This window comes from Prenolepis imparis, unplaced genomic scaffold (genome assembly GCF_030444845.1).
Source record: "Prenolepis imparis isolate NDT839.2.m4 unplaced genomic scaffold, iyPreImpa1.0 SCAF_10, whole genome shotgun sequence".
In the NCBI taxonomy this organism is placed as follows: Eukaryota; Metazoa; Arthropoda; class Insecta; order Hymenoptera; family Formicidae; genus Prenolepis; species Prenolepis imparis.
Genome location: NW_028141168.1, coordinates 8,044,186 through 8,066,010, shown reverse-complemented (window position 1 = coordinate 8,066,010; position 21,825 = coordinate 8,044,186). Strand labels below are relative to the sequence as shown.

At 33.7% G+C, this 21,825-nt stretch overlaps 1 protein-coding gene and 1 long non-coding RNA gene across 7 annotated transcripts in view; one reads left to right on the top strand and one right to left on the bottom strand.

The window, feature by feature from the left end:
• Asap (ArfGAP domain of ASAP) overlaps window positions 1-21,825 on the bottom strand; it is a 49,534-nt gene that overhangs the window by 13,612 nt on the left and 14,097 nt on the right. For all 5 annotated transcript variants that reach the window (XM_083048287.1, XM_083048283.1, XM_083048284.1 and 2 more), the window contains exons 2-3: window positions 12,496-12,568; window positions 4,572-4,717 (exon numbers count right to left, since the gene is read on the bottom strand). In XM_083048287.1, the coding sequence (XP_082904413.1) occupies window positions 4,572-4,717; window positions 12,496-12,568 (219 nt within the window). The remainder of the gene's footprint in view (window positions 1-4,571; window positions 4,718-12,495; window positions 12,569-21,825) is intronic.
• Window positions 1,221-12,477, top strand: LOC145941900 (uncharacterized). 2 transcript variants are annotated; one of them, XR_014426255.1, is made up of 5 exons: window positions 1,221-1,324; window positions 7,821-8,372; window positions 9,083-9,235; window positions 9,412-9,583; window positions 9,842-12,477. It is a non-coding gene; the product is annotated as an uncharacterized LOC145941900 (long non-coding RNA). The 2 variants fall into 2 exon arrangements; XR_014426256.1 differs by lacking the exon at window positions 1,221-1,324 and adding an exon at window positions 6,949-7,307 and having other exon boundaries at window positions 9,412-12,477.

The following is a 21,825-nucleotide window of genomic DNA, read 5'->3' as shown; positions in this document are numbered from 1 at the left end:
GAAGAAGACAGTCTAAAACTAAAATATATAAAAAATTTAATTAGCAAATTAACGCTTTAATCAGCTGATTTCTGTCAAAAAATATTAATAAAGCGTTAATTTGTTAATTACATTTTAAAATAATAATATGTCATAAAATGTATTAGGTTGTTCGGAAAGTTCGTTCAAATTTTTTATATAAATTCAGGGTGCAATATTTTACACAAATTGGAACTTTATTGAAGCAAATATGTATCGTTTTGTTCGTTGTTAACCTCATCCGTGATTAATATTTTTTGACAGAAATCAGCTGATTAAAGAGTTAATTTGCTAATTAATTTTAAAAATAATAATATGTTATAAACATTAAAATAATAATATATTTTAAATAATGTCATAATTCTTTAAACTCGATTAATATTTTTGACAGTTATTTTTGACAGTTATCAGCTGATTTCTGTCAAAAAATATTATTCGAGTTTAAAGTATTATAACATTATTTATAACATTATTATTTTAATTTTTATAACATTTTTATTTTAAAATTTAATTAGCAAATTAACGCTTTAATCAGTTGATTGCTGTCAAAAAATATTAATCAAGTTTAAACAAACTATATAAAAATATCATTCTTTTTTATATAAAATTGAGGAATGGCACGCGCTTGTGTTGTTCTAGTATTATATAAATACAATAATACTAATTAATAAAATATAATTAATATATAATTATATAAATATTATATATATATATAATATAAATTTATATAATTTAGAATTAAAAATAAAATATATATTCACGCCTTATATTGCGCTCGTATGATTCAACAACGCAATTGACATCTCGATAAAAATGCCGGTACCGCATCGGTATCTATTAGATAGAGACGTGGAAATATTAGTTCTCCTTATCTCTGTGCCGCGAGAGAGAAGAGGAGCAGAAGTTATTTCAGATTAAGTGACGTATAATATTTTATCTATTTATCGGAATAACCGGTCTGACAGGACGCGAATGGAAAACGGCGATGAAAAATGCGAACTTGTAGGACTTCTGGAACGGGAATCGACTACCGCCTGATTCTAGCCGGCCAGTAAATAGTGAATCATCGTCGATTCGCGTCAGCACTTTGCTTAGCCCGTCACCTCGCTCGCCCTGAATAGAATGCAGCTTCCTCTCGGAACTTGCATTCATCTTCCTTTTCTCTCTCTATCTCTCTAACTCTAAAGTGATCCCTCGACTCTGACTCTCGGGGCTCTCATGAAAACTCGGCTGGAAAGCGCCGCATAATGGGACTGCGAAAGCAATGTGCAATCGACTCTTCTCCGCAAAGAAAGTGGTAGCAATAGTAAGTGGAAAATGTGTGACAAACTTTCATTTTCTCTTTATTATTATTAAATCGTCCGAAAAACGATCAAGTCTTTCATCTAATTAATTTTAATCGTTTTCTTTACGAATAAAATATTTATTTCATTTTTTGTTTGCATGTATTGTGAAGAAAGTGTATCAGATTTTCTAAAAAATAATAATGACCAATTTTAATTCTTTTAATTCTATAATTATTATATATATTAATTATTAATTATATAATTGTTCGCTGTCAATTAACACATTGCTTGTTTTCTATTTATTTAAAAAAGCTATTTAAATTTCATTTTTTTGGTCCTTCTGATTAGGAAAAAAAGAGATCATTACGATATATGACATTTTTAATATATTTTTACAAATATTCATTACGATAAATAATTTTGTAAATTACCATTCCCCTGCTTGTTTCATAGAAATATTACGAGCGATTAAAGTTATTTGATAACGAGGCAATGTTAAAACAATAAATGTAGATTCAATATACATTCCGCGAAATTATCTCGAACCGCGAACGGCCAGAAGAAACTAATTCTTCAGTTTCCAATTACTTTAATCGCATCGATCAAGAAATGATATTCGATAATCCGAGTTCAATTTGATCGATAAGTGGTATTCGCAGTACTATGAAGCGTTGGATATTACTTCCTGCTCTCGTTGGATGCATCACGCGAGTTAGAACCGAAGCCAATATCGGATGCAAATGAATTTTAGCCAATTGCACATGTGACATCATCAAAATGAGTGCCCGTAGATAGATAGTCGAACGCAATGGTTTGGAAACTCCAAGTGGAAGGCGGTAAAAAAAAAACCCATATAAACGGCAGAGTTTACATTCAATCCGCGATCGGCCCCGATACGTCGAGAACGCGGAGAATCAAGCTGAAATCGCAACCTAGGCGAGTGGCACGTTTAAAGCCCCGATAAATATAAATTCGCGGTCGCTCGTGCGTGATAGAATCTAGGAGAGTCTTGCTATTTGCTCTCTCTCTTTTTCTCGTATAGCTCATAAGCTTGCACGCTTCAGTAAACGTAATTATCCCACTGCCGTGAGACGTCCCGATTTGCGCTGCATAGACTAACCGCATAGCTTAGGAGCTTAGGAAATCATCGGAACATATATACGCAGAACCAGTTTAAATTTCCATCGTCCGGCTTTTAAATCCACGCCCGAAGAGGATTACCACTTGTCTTTCTCTCTTTATTTTTTTAACTAATTCATTGGCATTAGAAGTACAATATTTTATTCAAACGCAGCATTTATTGTTCGTGCTTCTTCGTTAATAAAATAAAATATCACGCGTAGAAGCTTAAAAAGAAAATTTAATATAAATTATTAAATGTATTTTTATTTTAATAATACATCTGTAAAGTTTATTCATTAAATTATTTTATATACGTAAACTGAGCTCTCTCTTTTTGCACAAATTACATATAATTAGAAACGAAAGATATATTATGGGTACATGTGTTGTTTCGCGTTCTCGGTACTTTTCTTTACGTGAAAGTGCCTCTTCTGTCTCTAATATATACGCGTCTTCCGGACCTTTTTACGCGAGAGACATCCTGTTAACGTGGACTTGCTGTATAATACGGCCGAATCGAGTTTCTTAATTCAGCAAAACGACGAGCAGCCTCAGGCTCGGAGCCTGAAGAAGAGAGGAGCCACCGCGGCAGGAAATTACGAGCGAGCGTACAGAGGGTCTTCTCCTATCTTATTGTTAGCACAATCGTGTCAGCGTATAGTAATGGGTGTAGCTTAGGGAACGCCAGAAAAGTGAAAATATACGAGCATGCCGAAGAGATTTTTTAATATTTGTCGTGGAGTAAATATAATGGATCGAAATACACCTTGCGAACAAATAAAGTGTCTTTTTTCTCAGAGCGATGAACAATTTTATTTTCTTTTACTTAGAAAAGAATAAAAAAATATATTGTAAATATTTCGTTCTGCGTAACAAAATGATTCTAGAATTTTCAACGAATAGAATTCTCTAATTTATCTTAGATATTGATATTTGTACGACTACTATGCAATCTGAATGTATAATAAATCATAAACTATCAAGCTGACAAGTCGAGAGAATCCGGAATCGCGAGACAAAAAGTCTCGAATATTCGACAGCGGGGAGTTAGTTGAATGTTGGACGCTGGAGAAGATTAAGCATAGAGAGTCGAGAGTCTACCGTCGTGCAAATTTACATTCATCCTGTATTCATCATACATCGCGACCCAGATATACTCGTACATACGTTGTATGTACCCTGTGCAATCGCAGGGAGAGAAAGGAAGGAGGGAGGAAAGCGTTCAAAGCTACATAACATCCTACAGTGAAATGGAAAATTGTTTTAACAGAATAATTTGCACCTCCGACAGAGCACACGTTATCGCGAATGTCATATGACGGTCTCCGACGAGAAGTCGCTCTCTTCCTCGAGCGATAGAATCGACCATTAATCGCGAAAGTCTTGAGAATCTCTTTGCCAATCTTTCTTTCTCTCCATCCGCGGGCGCGAAATTTTATTTCGTCGCGCACGTCAGCGCACGCTTTTCATTTTATTGATCGCCGGTTTAGAAATTCTATTTCTGCACCTACACCAACGTACGAAGAACGTAGGTATACTACGCTGTGCTGGGCTTAGGGTCGTTGCCCATCGGATGGACCGTGAAGAGATTTTTTCCGATAATGCGCGTGCACCGCGATGCATCGCGGGGACGCATTATTTACGGCGTTATTAATAGCCCCGCCTGATGAATCGTAAAATTTAAGACACGTCGGAGCACTTCGATAAAAATGTCAACAATGATGTGCGTCTTGCAATTTTACGAAATCCGTAATCTTCGACGATTGCGTGTCGTTTAAAGATTTTTAATTACATTAACGTGACCTATTTCTTTAATTATATTTTATACCTTCAAACACCTTTTTTGCATGTCATTTAAAGACTTTTATATATTTTTAATCACGCTAACGCGACGTGTTTTAATTTAATTATATATTTTATCCCTTCGATGTTTTCTTTTTTCAGTGGAACTCGCAATTTTGAATTTTTCAAGTAATTACATATCCGGTATATATACGTTCATCGTCATCGTATATAAAATATACGGATAAAAGCGACAAGAACCGAAATATTTTATGGGTCGCGGAGGCGCATCAGCTACTGAAAACACGGAATATTTCGTGACTCGCGTATGTAACGTGCAAATTTCGCTTGTGAGACACGTACCAGAGTTTTCATGAGGGCGCTGAGTTCCTTCGTGACCACCGCGAATTTGAGGAAGGCCGCGCCTATGTCCGGTTCCTGTTCCTTTAAAGCGGCGTCGCCGAGTCTCTCTAACGCCCTTCCTAAGTACACCTCATTGTCCACGTGAGCTGCAAAAAAATGCATATAATTTCATTAATTAAAAATTATACACATTGAAACATTATAAAAACAGATCTCTTATTTAATTTTTTTATATTCATAAAAATAAATAAAGTACCAAGAATAAAAATAATACGTAATTGATATGCAAACTCTATATCTGCGACAGATATAAAAAAATCTTTATATAAATCTAAAGAATTTTTCTAAATATTTTTCTCTTGCGTCTCTATAAAAAGAGACGAACATCCCCCATAATTACATCACTTTAAGCGCACGCGTTGCCCATAAAATTTCTACGCATCATGCATTTCTGCGCATTAATTCAGCGACAAATATTCGAGCGAGAACGACTACCATTAAATTATCGCGCTGGACTATTAAACGCCCGTAATCGGAGTTAATTCCTGCGCTTTTCTCCATATATATGCATGCAGCAGCCTGCGTTCTGAAGCTCACGGAAATGCATGTCATGAGAAAGAGAAGGAGAGAGAAAGGAGGAGAGAAGCGAGTATATGTACTCATAATTTTAGCCCTTTCTACCGTAAGACATCACACACTTTACGCGAATTCCCGCATTCCTCGCTTTGGATTACGAAGCAGCCTTGCAAGGCTGCATGCGCACTGGGTGGAATGCACTCGCGTGACAAACGTTGCACTCTCTCTCGTTTCGCGCTCTGTGATGTCGAAAGGAGACTTTTCTTTCCTTCCCTTTCTCTCTCTCTCTCTCCATCTCTTTTTTTTTCTCTCATTCTCTCGCGGGTCCTTCCGTTTCCCGAATCTTCCAAGCGCGAGAAGAAGCTCGAGTCCTGATAATTCCCTTCCTTTTCCTTTCTTGTTGGTTGTCAACTCTTCTCTCTATTTTTTTTTGCCTTTCCTTCCAACTTCCTGCAAAGTTTCTCGACCGATATCGCATCTTGCATGCAAGTGCATACATACATGATCGAGAGCATGGAATCTCGCTTGACTGCGAAGCGAAGTGAAAATAAAAACGTTTCGCGTCCGGTTCGATGTACGACGACTTCTCTTTCAGCAGGAGAATCTCGTTTGTTTTTATCGGAGACTTGCATATATGTATCGCTTTAAACGCATTTAATTTTATCAAAGAATTTATTAAACTCTACAGATTCGTGACAGTCAAATAATTTCTCACCTTTATTGTTGCGAATTAAAAATCATGTAATATAATCATTTTTCACCGTCCCTTAGTGCGAAAATAAAAAAAAAAAAACGAATCTCTAGAAATATACTAGAATTTAATTTTAATGATAAATAGTTTCAAGTATTCTACACAGACACTTGTAATAGGAACAATGCTCGTTATTCGCATTTTCCAACCATCAAACCCTTGGTCCCATTCCTCTATAAGCGATGCTTCAATTTCCTCTTGCAACTTGTTTGAAAACTCTTTCATTCAATATCCGAACTGCATTCTCTCTCTTTCTCTCTCTGTCTTGAATAAGGAGAACTGCAATCTGATTGACTTTGAGTAACGTCGAAAAGCGTTTATCGCTCGACCGAAGGGAGCGCATCCTTCCTCCCGGGAGAAATTTCATTAGCCGAACGAAACTTCTCAACAGAATGCACCAAAGGACAGGGCATAAAAGGCATTGTGTCCCCCCGTGTCGCGAAGTGATATTCGATTCACCCGCGATTGCGGGTGCAATGAATATAATCGTGGTCCATCCAGCCGAGTGGATAAGCTTGCCGGAAGCTTGCTCACTCCCGGTTGATGAAACTTTCAATTACATTACGAGTCGGAGGTAAAAAGAATCCCTTTCATCGAAAACGTGACGACGACGGCGTGGATTAGAATTACATCGTGTCTCTCTTTTAAATTCCGCGTGAAACGTGATTATGGGGATATAGGGATCGTCGAAAAATTGCGTGCATAGAGAGAATTTTCTCTTAAAATTAGAATTTATCCTGAAAATCATGGTAGTTGTGGGACGATATAGTATTTCGAAGAATTTTATAAGAGTTTGATTAATATATCTACCGCAATAAAAAAATATTATTATCTACCACAATAAAATATAAAATGTTTAATTAGTTTTACTAAAATATATAGTAAAGTTTCAATAGTTTTAAAAACTTGTGATTCTTTAAGTGTTTTAAATAGAATAGATGCCAAAAAAGTGATAAATAATATATAAAATATTTTATATAAATTTTAGAATACATCAGCATAATATTTTCAATCTCATTTAATCGCTTATGATAATTTTAAAATATGCAGCATGGCAATTTTCGGCTTATTTTATCAAACATGCATGATAAAATTTGTAGCGAATTTACGGTAAAATATAACGAAAAATTCTCTTCGTACAAATAACAAAATTTACTCAAAAGAAAAAATTTAAAAACATAGTATGTACGCATCGTATTACGAGTTTCTGTAAATAAAACTTACGATTAAGCGGATATTTTTACCCTATTTGAGGCGGACGACTTCCTTTAGGATCATTATGGACCAAATCCATTCGTCTTCCGTACTTGCGTTTCTCCTCTCTTTCGGAGCTCACGAAAAATATCGCATTCGACTGAATTTATCAGAGGGGAATGACTTCGCGGAGCTTTCAGCGAGATATTTACGTGGTACGCGCCCATTTCCTTTTCATTCTTGTCTTCGGCGCGAGATTTATCGCAACGCCTCATTGCTCTCCCTGTGTCGCCAGGAGATTATATACGGAAATTCTCGGGGAATCTCGTCTGATCCCACGACCTAACAACGCTTTTCACGACAACGCTAATGTATCGCATCTCTGAATTTTTCAAACGCGCATGGCACCGTGGTATTAGCACAAAAATATCTGGAATTGTGTCTTTTCACGAGGAAACATAAAAAAGCTCTCAGAGGGATCCTAATCGTATACATTATATATTTTTGTATTTATTTAAAATAATTTTTTAATACGAAAAATCTATTGTAAATTAATTGATCAAAAAATTATTATCACTATACTTTCGGTATTTAATACCGCGATTAATTTAAGCACATTAAAATATATGTATAAAGATGATTATAAATATACAAATAATATCTAAATAATATTTTATATCACACGAATCTATTTATTTATATAATTTTATTATCAAAATTTATTGCAGGATCGTATGTATTCACTGAATGGTTTTTCAACGTTCCTGCTGTTTGTTATGAGTGAGACGCTTCCGCTGGAAAAAGTTTGGAGAATATCGGACCCCCCCTTCCCCTTTATTGTCTCCTGGGGACAAACACGCGTCACGGCACGTGATTCGCACCCGGGGTACTCGGAGCGATACATCCTGTCTATCGTCAGGTAACAGCCCGGAGACAGGAGAGAGAAAGAGAAAGGACCGGTAACAGGTGAATGGGGAAAGAACCGCGGGTGAGAGGAAACAGGTCGGACACGGTATCTGCGATGGAGAAAAGTGGTCCATTGTGGCCTAACGCACGGAAATAACGCTGACCGGTCCGATATACAGATGCAATTGTGATTGACGGGTGAAAAATAGCCCAAGGATTCGCAAAAAACATGACGCACCACGAGTGATCGAATGCAAACGTTTAATACGTCGCGTTTTGCTCGCGTCTGCGACAGCGATTTGTTATTATTCCCGAAAAAATGGTGCAGCTGATATTTCCAATGTTTTATTAATCCTATAGAGAAATATTGCGAGGTAATTTAAACTTACTCATGTTACAATTTGCCGACTATTTTTAAAAATAACATATCAAAGATTTTTATTGTTTAACATGCTATTTACTTTATGTAAATATTATAGTATTTAAAAACATAATTTTTAATACTAATTATAATGATCAATCTCTACGACAGTGATTGTAATAAAAAAATATTAAGATAATATGATAATTAATGTAAATAAGATCACCAGCGGACGTCGATAATGGGGGGGGTTTTGCAAAATTATTTTATTTAATATTTTTGGTTTCATGATTAGCTTTTATTCCAGGATCAACGACATCGATAGCTCTTTAACGTTTGTTTTTCTTTACTTATTTATTTTATATTTTTATTATATATTTTTTAAACAAATTCAGCAAAACTGTTTCTTTTAATTTGCGGGGGGGGGGGGTTAAACCCCCCCCCCCCAGGATCCGCTAGTGAATAAGATTATATTTTATATAACTTCAAAAATTAATTATTTTAAATTATAACAATACAATTAAAAATAAAGACGTTCTTATATTTTTGAAGAAATACATTTACACTATTTTATTTCACTTTTATAGAAAAGCAAACGTGGATTCTCAATTATTCATTGTGCATTCAATTTATATATCATTTAAATTGATTTCAAAAAATTATATTGTTGTGACATTCGATTTATCTTTAAAAGATCACATATATAATATATAACAATTTTAGGAGAAGATAAGCGGCAAAGTGATACGCCGCAGATAAGATGACAATTAACAAGCTTCGCGCAATTACGAGCTAATGAAGCATATATGGCGAGATGAGAACCTTGGTAACGTAAGGCGTCATGAAGAGATTGCGGAAGGGACGTTAAGGACAAAGGTAATACTATAACGTGAAAGATATATTATCTAAAAGACATATTATTTAATTTTTAAATGATCAAATATTGCCGTCAATTTTATGAAATCTATATTAAAATTGACCGTTGAAATTTGATATTATTGGATACTCCGCTATAAAATAAAAACTTTTTATATAAAAAAATATTTTTTCAGTCTTTTCCATCGACAAAAATATCCATGGATATTATCACATTACCTTGATAAAGTTCGCATTTCATCGTTTAAAAAAACATGATTTTATTATAGAAGAGATTTCATATATAGAAACAATGGCGAATTATGAAAACTACAAAGTATAAATATTAAATATTCGGGTCTAATTCATGTGAGTATTATTGCTTTTAGTCAGCAACATAATATCATGCCAATAATATTAATTATGTAAAATAGGCGCAGCTTATTTCATTTTACTGATAAATGAGACTTGCTTTCTAAATGAAATTAATTAGAAGCAAATAAATTGACATGATAATTATTATTTAATGAGAAATATATGTACATATGTACATCATTATACCGCGTCCCAGTTAGAGAATAAGGCAAAAATAAAAGGTCTCATCAAAGAACAATTTCATAATACTAGGCTCTCACGAGGCATCTCTCTATTATGCTACATAATTACAAGCTATCCGCGGCTGCCGACAATTACAGCAGAATCCTATCACGTGGTTAAAGGGTCTTCAGCGACGTTTCGCGACCTCAGGAAGCAATTTCGCGCGACTATCTGCTCGTTGTGTCATGAAAGATCCGTAATTTAAAATCCAGTTTCATATAAAAAGACAATTGTCTCCAGTATGTTTATTCAGATTTATTTCATACTAAAGACATTTGTTTTCGTAAAAATATTTGATCTCGCGAGAATATATGTATAGCTCATTCTAAGTATGGACAATTCGTCGGCATGAAAATATGATGTAATTTTAAGATGTAATTTTTCAAAATTTGTAATTTTAAGGAGAAAGAGACGCGTGAACTAGCTTGAAATTAAAAATACTGTTTTGTATGAAATGAGAGTAACGAAAGAGAGTAGTTCTTCACCGCGGAAAGCGAAGGAGAGGCTCGAGCACGCAACTTTCGCGAAATAATATGAGCGTTATCGACCCGAGGAAAGGAAACGTCGCTTTAATCTCTCATTAGTCTCGCGACTAACGCGAGAACGCGGCTTGGCACGCGTTACTTTATTCTTGCCAGAGAAACATTCAAGTATCTCTCTTGCTTATTTTTTATCAATGAAAATCATATTTTCACAATAAAATTTAATATCAAATTTTAATTCGTTTTAATTAAAATATATAAGCTGACTTGAAAAATATTGTGTACCTATAATTAATATATATTCATAATTATTAATTATTGTAATATGTTTGTATAATCGTTAATTATAATTATAAGTTTTTATATATAATTATAATTACAATCTATAATTTAAAATGTGTATGACGCGTTGCTCTTGTCTATTCTTGTAACGAGACTCTGATGACGCAAGATTATTCAACCCATGGTGTAATCCTTTCGTAATTATGAAAATTTATAAATAAGCCTGTATATTTAATACGCGCGCAAAAAGCTAGCATGCATGATAAGTGATAATATATACTGAGGCTCGTCAACAAAGTATCACGTAACTTCGATGTTCGCATGTAAGTTACAACAGTTTAACGCGCTCTCCGACATTTACTTGCTCCAATAAGCAAGAAAAAATGTTAAACATTTACACGAGGAGTATCGTAATTTTTTACGATCTATAAAAATTAAATTTCCTATGTATTCGTTAAATTTCCTATGCGTTTTTATTCTTTCGGCTTTTAATAACGTACTTTAATATAGTTGTATATCTGTTTCCTAATTTTTTTATAATTAAAAAAACAATATAAATATTTAAAAGCACCTTGATGGTTTTACATCGAGCATGTATCATGTGTATATTTTTATGATTGAGCGACACAGGTTGATAACTGCGACGTTTTTGCGAACGATGCAGCGTGTGATATGTCGACGTTGACAACGACACGATATCGATCGTCCGCTCGTTTATATAGACCGAGGGCGTGAATATAACTACAGTCGTAAAGATGCCGATCGCAGACTTCAGAATGCGAGGTATTCGGAATATAAGCTCCAAGACTCTCCTGCAGGATGGCCTGGCCCGAGGAAACAAAAGGGGCGCCAGAGAAATCGATCTGTCTACCCGATGGAGAAGAGGCGGAAAGCCGGCAGACCCGACTCGTAAAAGTCAGTGCACACGCGGTTCAGTCCGAGTCTATAGACCTTTCGGATGTTAACCTCGACAGGATTTCCCCATTCGAGCTCAATAAAAAAATCCAGACCCCGCCCGTAAAATTAGAGCATAATATTACATTCGCTCTACGAAGTGATTTGAAAAGGCTATCTGACAAGTAAAGGCTTCAATCGATACTGTTTCGATATGATCGAATATACTTTTTTATATCTCATACAAAGTATTCTTAATGATTTATTTTATTAATATTTATAAGCTAGAATATAAATTCGATTAACGATTAATTAAATGTTAAAGTTTCTAAATATTATTTTTTGATTTGTTGGAAAATTTAAACAGATGCCATGTTATATCAATTTTATGCTGTAATATTAATATGTTCTCTCATTCAATTTTTGATTTTATTCCATAATTATTTTTTGATCAGAGAGATCTCGTACATCTAGTATAAAAGAATTGTATATCGCGATTATATCGTGTACTTCTCATAGCTAATATGCAGTAAGCATCGCTAATAATCATATATTTATTCCAATGATTCAATTGCCATTATCAACGCTGATAATGACATTCAATACGCATGAGAGTCCAGTGTCCCAGAGTGACAATATAAATAAATGGTCGCGATCTATATGGAAGAGTTCACCGGTCGAATCATCAGAGTAATCGAAGCTAATAATTGCGTATATTCCGAAAATTCTGGTATATTTAAATCACGCCCATTTCCATAAAGTGGAATAAAATAGAATTGAGAAAATTAATAATTTAAAAAAAAATAAAATTTATTGAAAAAATCTGCAACAAGAATTTAATTATAGAGATTTCGTATACGCTCAATATATATGTATGGCGTAGAAATATAATTTTATAGTTTTGATTTGTGACTAGTTTTATATTCTGAGACGCATATTATTTCCTTCTTTCAAGGGAAAATTGCTTGTTATTTTCACAGCCATAAAAACAAGTTGCACGAAAATTGATAATAATATTTAACTTACCGTTTCCGGAATTATGGATAGCCTTGATGGCCTTTTTCAGCTTCGTGAGACCATCTCTGTCAAAGTCCAAGGTCTGAAACAGAAATATAACAATGATAATATTTAATGAAATTCGTAATCTTATAAAATGATAATTTTTTTAATCGCATTCATGAAGTTTTTGAGTCAAGCTGGTTATTCAATGCGATGTTGCATTTTAATAAGTGTTTATGTAAAGAATGATATCACGCAGACGACATAAATGTAATATGTATTCAAAGATATCTTCTAACAATAAACAACTCGGTTTGAGACTTTATTAAGATTTAATTTTTTGTTTAATTTATTTGAATAATATATTTCGAAAGCATTTTACGGTTCAATTTTTTTCTTTACTTAGAACACAAAAAGTATATTTTTAATTGATATGTTTTAAAATTATATGTAATTGCATTCTAAAATTTTCGATTGAAAAAGCTTTCGATATGTATTAATTTTACATATTTAATTTATAATCATAAAGAATTAATTAAATTGATTAATGAAATTTTAATCAGTAGTAGGTTAATGAAGTTTTAATAGTCGGTTAATTAAATTTAAATATTTTTCTGTTCAATATTAAATTAACAATAAATTATGACGATTTAGCCGCATTTACGCTGTCTTTAATCATTGGAATTTTTTTTCGCAAGATTTCAAAGAAACGATTCTATATATATCTGACTTAGATATTCGAATTTACAATGTTATATTTTTTATGAGAATCATAAGTCCGAATGGAGCTTTCGTCCAAAGTGCGTCACGGATTCGTGAATCCGGATATCCGGTTAGCATCCCACATGCTTTCATATATAAATCGTTCTATCAGCTTTGCCAATAGAACGAGGAATAAAGACGCGAAAGAAAGGTTACACTGTAAGATGATTATATCAATCGATTATTTATCTTTATCGTACACTGACAATGAGTGTTAAATATGACTCGAAAACGATGCATCGGCCGGAAGTGTTGCCATTCGTACGTTTATTTACTTCTCGTAAAGAAAAAAGATGCAAATAAGCAAAGATATTCGCCTCACTGGCCCTATATATTTAGCCTTGTATCTCAGCTGCGATCCCTGAATCACCTGCCTCGCATTCACGTGCGACGCATCACATGTCGCGCTGCGGGCTAAATTCGGCACTCACGGTCGCATCGAACTTGATCTCAGCGTAGCCAGAAAAAAAACCGAGGCAACATTAAAAGGACACCAGGTGTGGTCACAGATAATCTCTTCTCTTCTTTAATTTTTTAATAATATTTTATATATTATGTATATCTAATATATAATTAGAAAAAAGATATTAAGTTGCATCCTTTGAGAAAGAGCAGCACAAGATAAATTATAAATTTTAGCAAATTCTATAGTGAAATCTACGAATACAAAAAAAAAACAGAATAAAAAATATCGCTAAATTGATTAATCGAGTGTAAAACTATCGGAAGTATATCTAATTTAAAGAAGAAAGATCATCGATCACAATCGATCTGGCCAATCGGCCAATCTCTAGTCGAAGCAAATCGCGAGTGGATGAAAAACAAAGAGACTAGGAAAAAGAAGAATGAGAAGAAAAGAGAAAGATAAAAGGAGCAGAGAGGAAGAAGAGGAAAAGGATCGAGCTGTACGATGATCGAGGGCGGTCTGGACGCCTCCGGGAATTCGCACAGGCAATAAAAACCGCTGAAGATGCTATACTGAAATAGCAAACGACGACGAATGCCGATAAGGATTAAATAAGCGAGCGAGCAATGCGAGGAAACGCACGCGTGATCAACGCCGGACGTGGAGTATAAATTTAACGCGTGTAATGAACAGAGAGTGCAGCGATATCAGGCCGCGATGCACCGCGGAATGTGCGCGGGATTATCGGTGGATTAAATTATTTGTTGATGCCATTATGGATTCGAGTGTTCATTATACCTAGTAGACAATTTTATCTCTCGTGCAAATTTTCCCGATATCAAAATACGCATCGCAATATGTATGTACATTTATGTATATAGTTTCTTATTTTTATATTATAATATCACACCTAAATCGGAATTATTAAACTTCAATATTAATTGAAAAATACACGCGAAGCGTTATGTACAGTTAAAAGTATGATAAGAAAATTATAAATAATATGCAAAAAGTCTTGAAAGTTCAATTACATAGATACAATGCTTATTAATTAATTTCTTGTTAGAGCTAAAATTATTATGCTTATTTTATTTACTTTAAACAAGAGTATTATAAAATGTTTTTCTACACCTACATTGAGAGAATTTTTTCTTAAAATTTACCCTGAAAATCATGATAATCGTGGAACAATATATAGTATGAAAAGAATTTTATGAGAATTTCTTTGATTAATATTTATCACAAAAATAATATCTATCACAATAAAATATAAAACATGTTTGATTAATTATTATTTTTATTGTGATAAATATTAATCAGAGAAATTCTTTCTATATCATATTGTCCCACGATTACCATGATTTTCAAGGGTAAATTCTAAGAGAAAATTCTCTCTGTGTGTAGACTAAAAAAGTGAATATATTTCGCTATTGATATCTATATTTTTTAAATAATAATTAACTTAATAATTAAAAATCTTTAATTATTTCGCGATTTAAAATTATTATCATAATTTAATAATTAATATTTAATGTTTAATCACATTTTTTTTATATAATAAAATTATTTAACAAAAATATTTAAAAAATTTTGCTCTTAATCGTTGAACTTTTATTTCGAGAACCGGGTGCGAGCGCACATGCGTGACAGGCATCGTCGCATTCATCGTCCAATTATTTTCGTCCGTACGGGCGCGATTGAAAAAATCCAAGTGGAAGAAATAGAATACGTTGCTGGTCGACCTTGCCGGATTCTCCCCCTCGGCATTCGGGCCGGCGATGCGTTTCGCCGTCCTTGAAGCTCTCGGAGAAGGTCGCGCACGAGTCCACAGAGCAAAACGACTCGTGGCTTCGACCGAGATCGAGACTCTTTTGCCTCCACCACGCCCGGGAACCTCTCCCTCTTCTCTGGTCCTCTTTCCCCTCCCTCCTCTACCCCTTTGCAAACCGGATGAGAGACCAGGAAAGCAATTGTTTGTGTACGTGCTTCTGGATGTGGGTCTTATGTTGTGTTGTACAGGCAGCGTTATACTGTCAAGGATGCTTGAATTTACAAGATGGGTTCGTGTACTGATGCTTGTGTCGCCAAAAAAATTCTGTTTACAATATCGTTAATTTTTTTCCCCTTAAAGCGATGAAAAAAAGCTTTACATGTATATAATGACGCAATGAAAAGCAACGTGAATCAATATCTATTATGAAAATACACAGAATGATAAATGAGAAACCTGATCAATCGAGGAGGCGTTTCAGAGTGTGATTTATTCAGTAGGATGGGGACTTGATATATTTCTTCTTATCAGAGGCGTTTGAATTTTATCTCACGAACAGAATAAATGAGCTACGCCGAAGAGAGACGGCCGAACTTTCTGATCGGAATTTTGTAATTATCATTATGAAGTAGAAAGACTTGTGAAACCGATTATATCACAATTTAAATATAATTGGAGAGAAGAATGACATCATATAATAAATACTTATTATTATATATAATTTTTCCTACATAAAAATAATATACATATATTTAAAGAGTTATTATCACATAAAAGAATATTTTATAAATTAGTCCAAGGGCCAAGTGAAATTTTCATTGTTGTATACAATGAATCGAGATCGATCCGGTCACATGTCAAATCAAGTTTCTTTTGCCAATCAAAGACAGATACGTGTCTTGTCTGGCAATAATTAGTCGCGATGGCACCCGCATCCTTCGCGTCCGGCTCTGTAATTGCTTCTCTCTCTAATTAATACGCGGTATGAGCGGGTGTGCGCGCAAAGGTTACGCTGTTGGCAGCAGAGAAGCCAGCAGCATATGGTCGGCATATGAATGTCTGGAGAATCGATCGTCTCTGTGGCCTTACGTGGTTCGTAAAGTATTCCGGAAGCGATCTGACGTGGTCGTAATGACGCAATCTTTTTCATTTAAAATAATAAATTGAATTTTCTTCGGGTAATTTATTATTTTTAAATTTGCGCACATTTTTTATTTTAAATCTACACAATTTTGATCGTAGAATCTTTTCTTTTTTTATTCTCGAATGATCATCAAATAAAATCCAAGTTTTATATTTTTTATCGCTCTTTTATTTTTCTATACGGAAATAATTAGATTTATTTATTTGAATATTTTGTGTGTGTTTTTAGAGAGACCATATTTTTACGTTAATTTTATTACGCATTTAAACACTTAGTTTATAATGATATCAAAAGGATAATAAAATTCAGACGTGATATTATATGGAATTCTATTTTAGCATTAATTTATTACGGTTATTATACGCCACAACGTTTATGGGCAGATTGTATGGCTATATATATATGCATATACATATATACATTCCTATTCGCACTATGTGCACGACAGTTTTGAAAATATATTCGAGACTATAAAATAATAAATATGCATCCGATTGACTCATCTATTCAGTGATTTAAATTTTATTGGCGAACTAAGTATATCAAAGCTGGAATTTTCAATTCGCTAATGAAATTTCTGTAATACGATATCTGTATATCTGGCTTTTTTTAAATTTATAATTTAATTATATATCAATATGCTTTATAATCATTGTATGATAAATTGCTTTTATAAAACAGATTTTTGCGGAATATTTCAAAGTATATAAAGCAATAAAATATCAAGAGAAATTTTTCGATAAAACGTAAACGACATTTTCTATTATATACTGCCAGTAAAATTAATCGATTATATTTCAGAGATTGCCTTTCTAATCGTAAATAAAAATGATATTACTAGTAAAAGCACAAAAAATATTTCTCGCGCGTAATCGATACCTATATAGAAATTATTGGAGCTCAGCTGTGCATTTCTATCACTAATTGAGCGTAAAGTTAGAAACTAGGTTGCCTGGCGAAGAATATTCATCTTCCGCGTGATATGTAACCGGAAGATTAAGAAATAACTTTGAAACTACATCTTCTCTCTCTCTCTTTCTCTCTGCAATACAATATAAAATTTGTAATATAAAATTTATTGCAGTCGAGAATAATATTGCAAGTTTCGTGAAGTTCCAACGGGAAAACTTTCTCTCAAGTTGAACCATAATTCTCGCACGTGCTTCTATCGGTTCTATTCGTCGCAGGTATACATGTGTGTCAGTTTGTACACAATACATCGTGAAAAATGTTTTTCTTGCGTCTGAGAGCATCCTGTATGGGCCGGTATACAGCTTACATTAAGCGATGAATCGTGCCCGATCCCGCTTTGTGAGCCTCACAAAGCGCAATTAATGACCCCGCCTTTTCCCATCGTGTCGCGTGCCCACTTCTACATATATACACATACATATGTGTGTATATGTATAACGCATGTTCTTCTCAGAGGGTGTTAAGTGTTTTTTCCCCGCTATTCCTCGAGAAATGTTTTCCCTCGTAAAGATGATACGCGCAAACATCACGCGTAATGAAATGTGTGCGTTTGATTTTTTTCTCTCGTTTAAAGTTTAAAAGTTTTACGGAAGGAAAATTGTTCTCGTCAAGTGCACGATACATTGAGAAAAAAATTGTTAACTTGACTAAACCGTTCAACTAAATAATATTTTGTTAACTGAACATATAAAAATTAATTTAAATTGAATATAACATATTAAATCTAACAAAACGTGTATTTTATTTAAATACTAATATATATTCAATTAACAAAATAGTAATTAGTTAAGCGGTTTAGTCAGCCAAGTTAACAATTTTTTTTTCAGTGTAATACAATTAACGATTTCGTATTTAATCTTTTCGCCTTGCAAATTTAAATATGTAATAGCAAACGAATAATAAAATAGCGCATAACATAATAATTAAATTAATTAAAATTTAAATAAGGCTCCTGGCTCCTTTCCGACCATGTCGAAATCGTGACGTCAGAAGCGAGAAAACACACGCTAAAATTTCTTAGATGCCATTTCGAAATAAAAAAATATTATGATGAAACAGCACTTCAGATGGCTTTAGCACACTCTTAAAAAACCCCGAAAACTGTCCTTTCCCCTTTATAATCAATCAACAGCTGTAAAATGTAATATTATGAAGCCCAGTCCGTCTGGTCTTTGCACATGCGCAGTCATTCATTTGGAGATAATCAGCGGGATCTCATCATCATCGTCGACCGCGATGATTATGCGAGCGTTAAAAATTCTTAACGACTACCACCTACGGCGTCTCGTGTCGCAAAAACCTGGACGGTGGAGACGAGATTGTCGTATCGTATCCACGCGAGAATTGCCGGGTAAATAAACCGACGCGTACGACCTGAAAATTATTCCCGCGGCGGTTTTCTCGCTTGTGAACACGCAACGCACTATTACGCGCACACCGGAATGCAGCCCGTCTGCATCCGATATACGTAAGCTCGGTGCAGGAACGTGGAGTTCGCGAATTCTGGAGGATCGACGAACACGAGCGAAATAGAGAAGGAATTCAGCGATATATAGAGCCTCGCAGCAACGCGACGATTATTTCTAATCGGCGAAAAAGTGCATCGGATCGGATTTCGCCGATATGACACTCTGCGTATTGCATTCCGCGAACCGATCAGCCGCATGTGTTGTAAAATTTATTCTTTTTCTGTATGCATTTTTCATAGTACATTTGTAACGAAACGAACATGTATGTAAAAAAAAAAATAACTATCAATCCTTCGGCTTTGTTTTCTAAACAAATTCTATCGAAAAATCTAGAGTTGTGCATTCAAATTATATACACAGAGAGAATTTTCTCTTAGAATTTACCCTGAAAATCATAGTACTCGTGGGACAATATGGTATGGAAAGAATTTTATGAAAATTTCTCTAATTAATATTTATCACAATAAAAATAATATCTATTACAATAAAATTAAAATATGTTTGATTAATTCTACTATGCAGTTTAGTCAGATATTATTTATTATATTATTTATTATATTCAGATATTATTTTTATTGTGATAAATATTAATTAAAGAAATTCTCATCCATTCTTTTCATACCATATTGTCCCACGATTACCATGATTTTCAGGGTAAATTCTAAGAGAAAATTCTCTCAATGTAGGTGTAGAAAAACATTTCATAATACTCTTGTTTAAAGTAAACAAAATAAGCATAATAATTTTAGCTCTAACAAGAAATTAATTAATAAGCATTGTATCTATGTGATTGAACTTTCAAGACTTTTTGCATTATTTATAATTTTCTTATCATACTTTTAACTGTACATAACGCTTCGCGAATACAGACTTCCGGACAACATGTAACACATGGTTATTCCTACAGCAATCTTGAGCACGTTTCGAATTTTTACGGCTTATTAGACGTCAGTGAACGTCGGATTTTCCAGCCACACGCTCAAAGAATTCACTCGCGCTGTTTCGCGCGAAAAAGAATTGCCGGTATCAAAGCACGCGTTCATGTTTTCGCTCTGTTGAAGGGTTAATCTGTCGAGGGAGTGTGCGGTTCTCTAGAAAAAATGACGGAGGGATACTTATATGTGAGGCCATTGTATCGGAACCAAAACTCAGAGCGGAAAGCTAAAGACAAAGAACTCAAATCAGGTAATGTATACCTTTTTATAATCGTGTTAGATTAAATTAACATTTTATTTTATAAAAATATTTTTAAAAATCATAAATTTTGCAAAGCTATTTTCTGTAGATTTTTCTGGGTATTAAATTATAAATTATATTCTTTCTAAATTATTGTATTCGTATACATATATTATCGAGGGCAATAATATTTTGTACAGTTGTACAAATAAATACGACGTTCTAACGCTTTTGGCAAACATTAGACACAAACTTGGCACCTGGACACAAGCTTAGTCTATTTACGTTACATGTTTACGTTTACGTTGCACGTTTAATGCACTTTTTAAGAGACAAACGTTGAAAATGTCGGAAAACAATGGTAGTTTACGAATAAATTACGTTATTATTATTCAGAGAACATGGTAACGACGAATAAAAACGGGAAATAACAGCATTTCAAACGATTCGGAAAACATTTGCATTACCACGATAATTTCTAGAACTGATTAACGCTGGAATACTAATGTCATTCGTTAATGCAGATGCTAACCGCAACGCTTAGCCCCCCATAAAACTTGGCAAAACTAAGGAAATAATAAGAATAATAAGAAATAAGGAAATAAACTTGGAGCTATGATAAACAAAGCATGGAATTTATAAATACTCTAAACAATGTAAAGTTTTTATCTATATTTTGATGAATTTTTGAATGCATTAATTTTTATTTAATTTATAAAATACTAATGGCAATAATAATTATGTGCAAATTTCATTTTGGTAGCGAAGTAATTAAGTAGAAAATACGAGGTTAAAATTAATCGTAACGCTCATGATAAACATTCGCCATATGCTTCGTGTAAATAAATTCACGGCAAAAAATCGCCGAGATAAAACTCACCGACGATATAACATATCCGGTAAATTATCAACTAACACCTAGAATGACTATTCACGGGAGATTCCGAGAATTAAAATTCGCTCATTATTTGCAAACACACGTGAAAATCCTTCGTTGAAAAAAATTAATACATACTTTTACATTTTCTTCAGAATCAACGTTTTTAATTTACGCCTTCTGAGAATCCGCGTCTTAATAAAGATTAATGCGTTTTTATTATTGGCGAAATGCTTGGCTACAGATGTTACGAATAATTCATTCGAGTTCACGACTGAAATATTTTATCACAGATCTATGTAGATTAAATCGATTTTCATGCTGGCGCAACCGTCTTTACTCTCCCTCCACTCTTGTTCACTTATGTATTGGACTGGACCCCATCCAGTTAGAGCCTAATTTAACATTCAATTACACGATGGACTCGAATCGATTTTCGAGTATAGCGAGGATGGCTGCGCGCGAATTATGACCTCTGTGAAGTTGGAAACCTCGTCTTTCAAATAAATTAATTTTTATTCAAGTCATGAATCCACTCCGAAGAGTTTTCTTATTAATAATAATTTTTAAAAATAATTCCGTCACATAAATTAAGCTAAAAAATCCATTCATGGATCTTTGGAATGCTAACTTCACAAAATAAAATAACTAAATCAAATAATAAAATAATATTATAAATATAATATTATAACCGTTGAAAATAGTTTTACAATATTAGGCTCTTTTTTATTCCTCCTTACAAGCTCATATTTAAAAATAAAAAATTTTTGTGCCAATGTC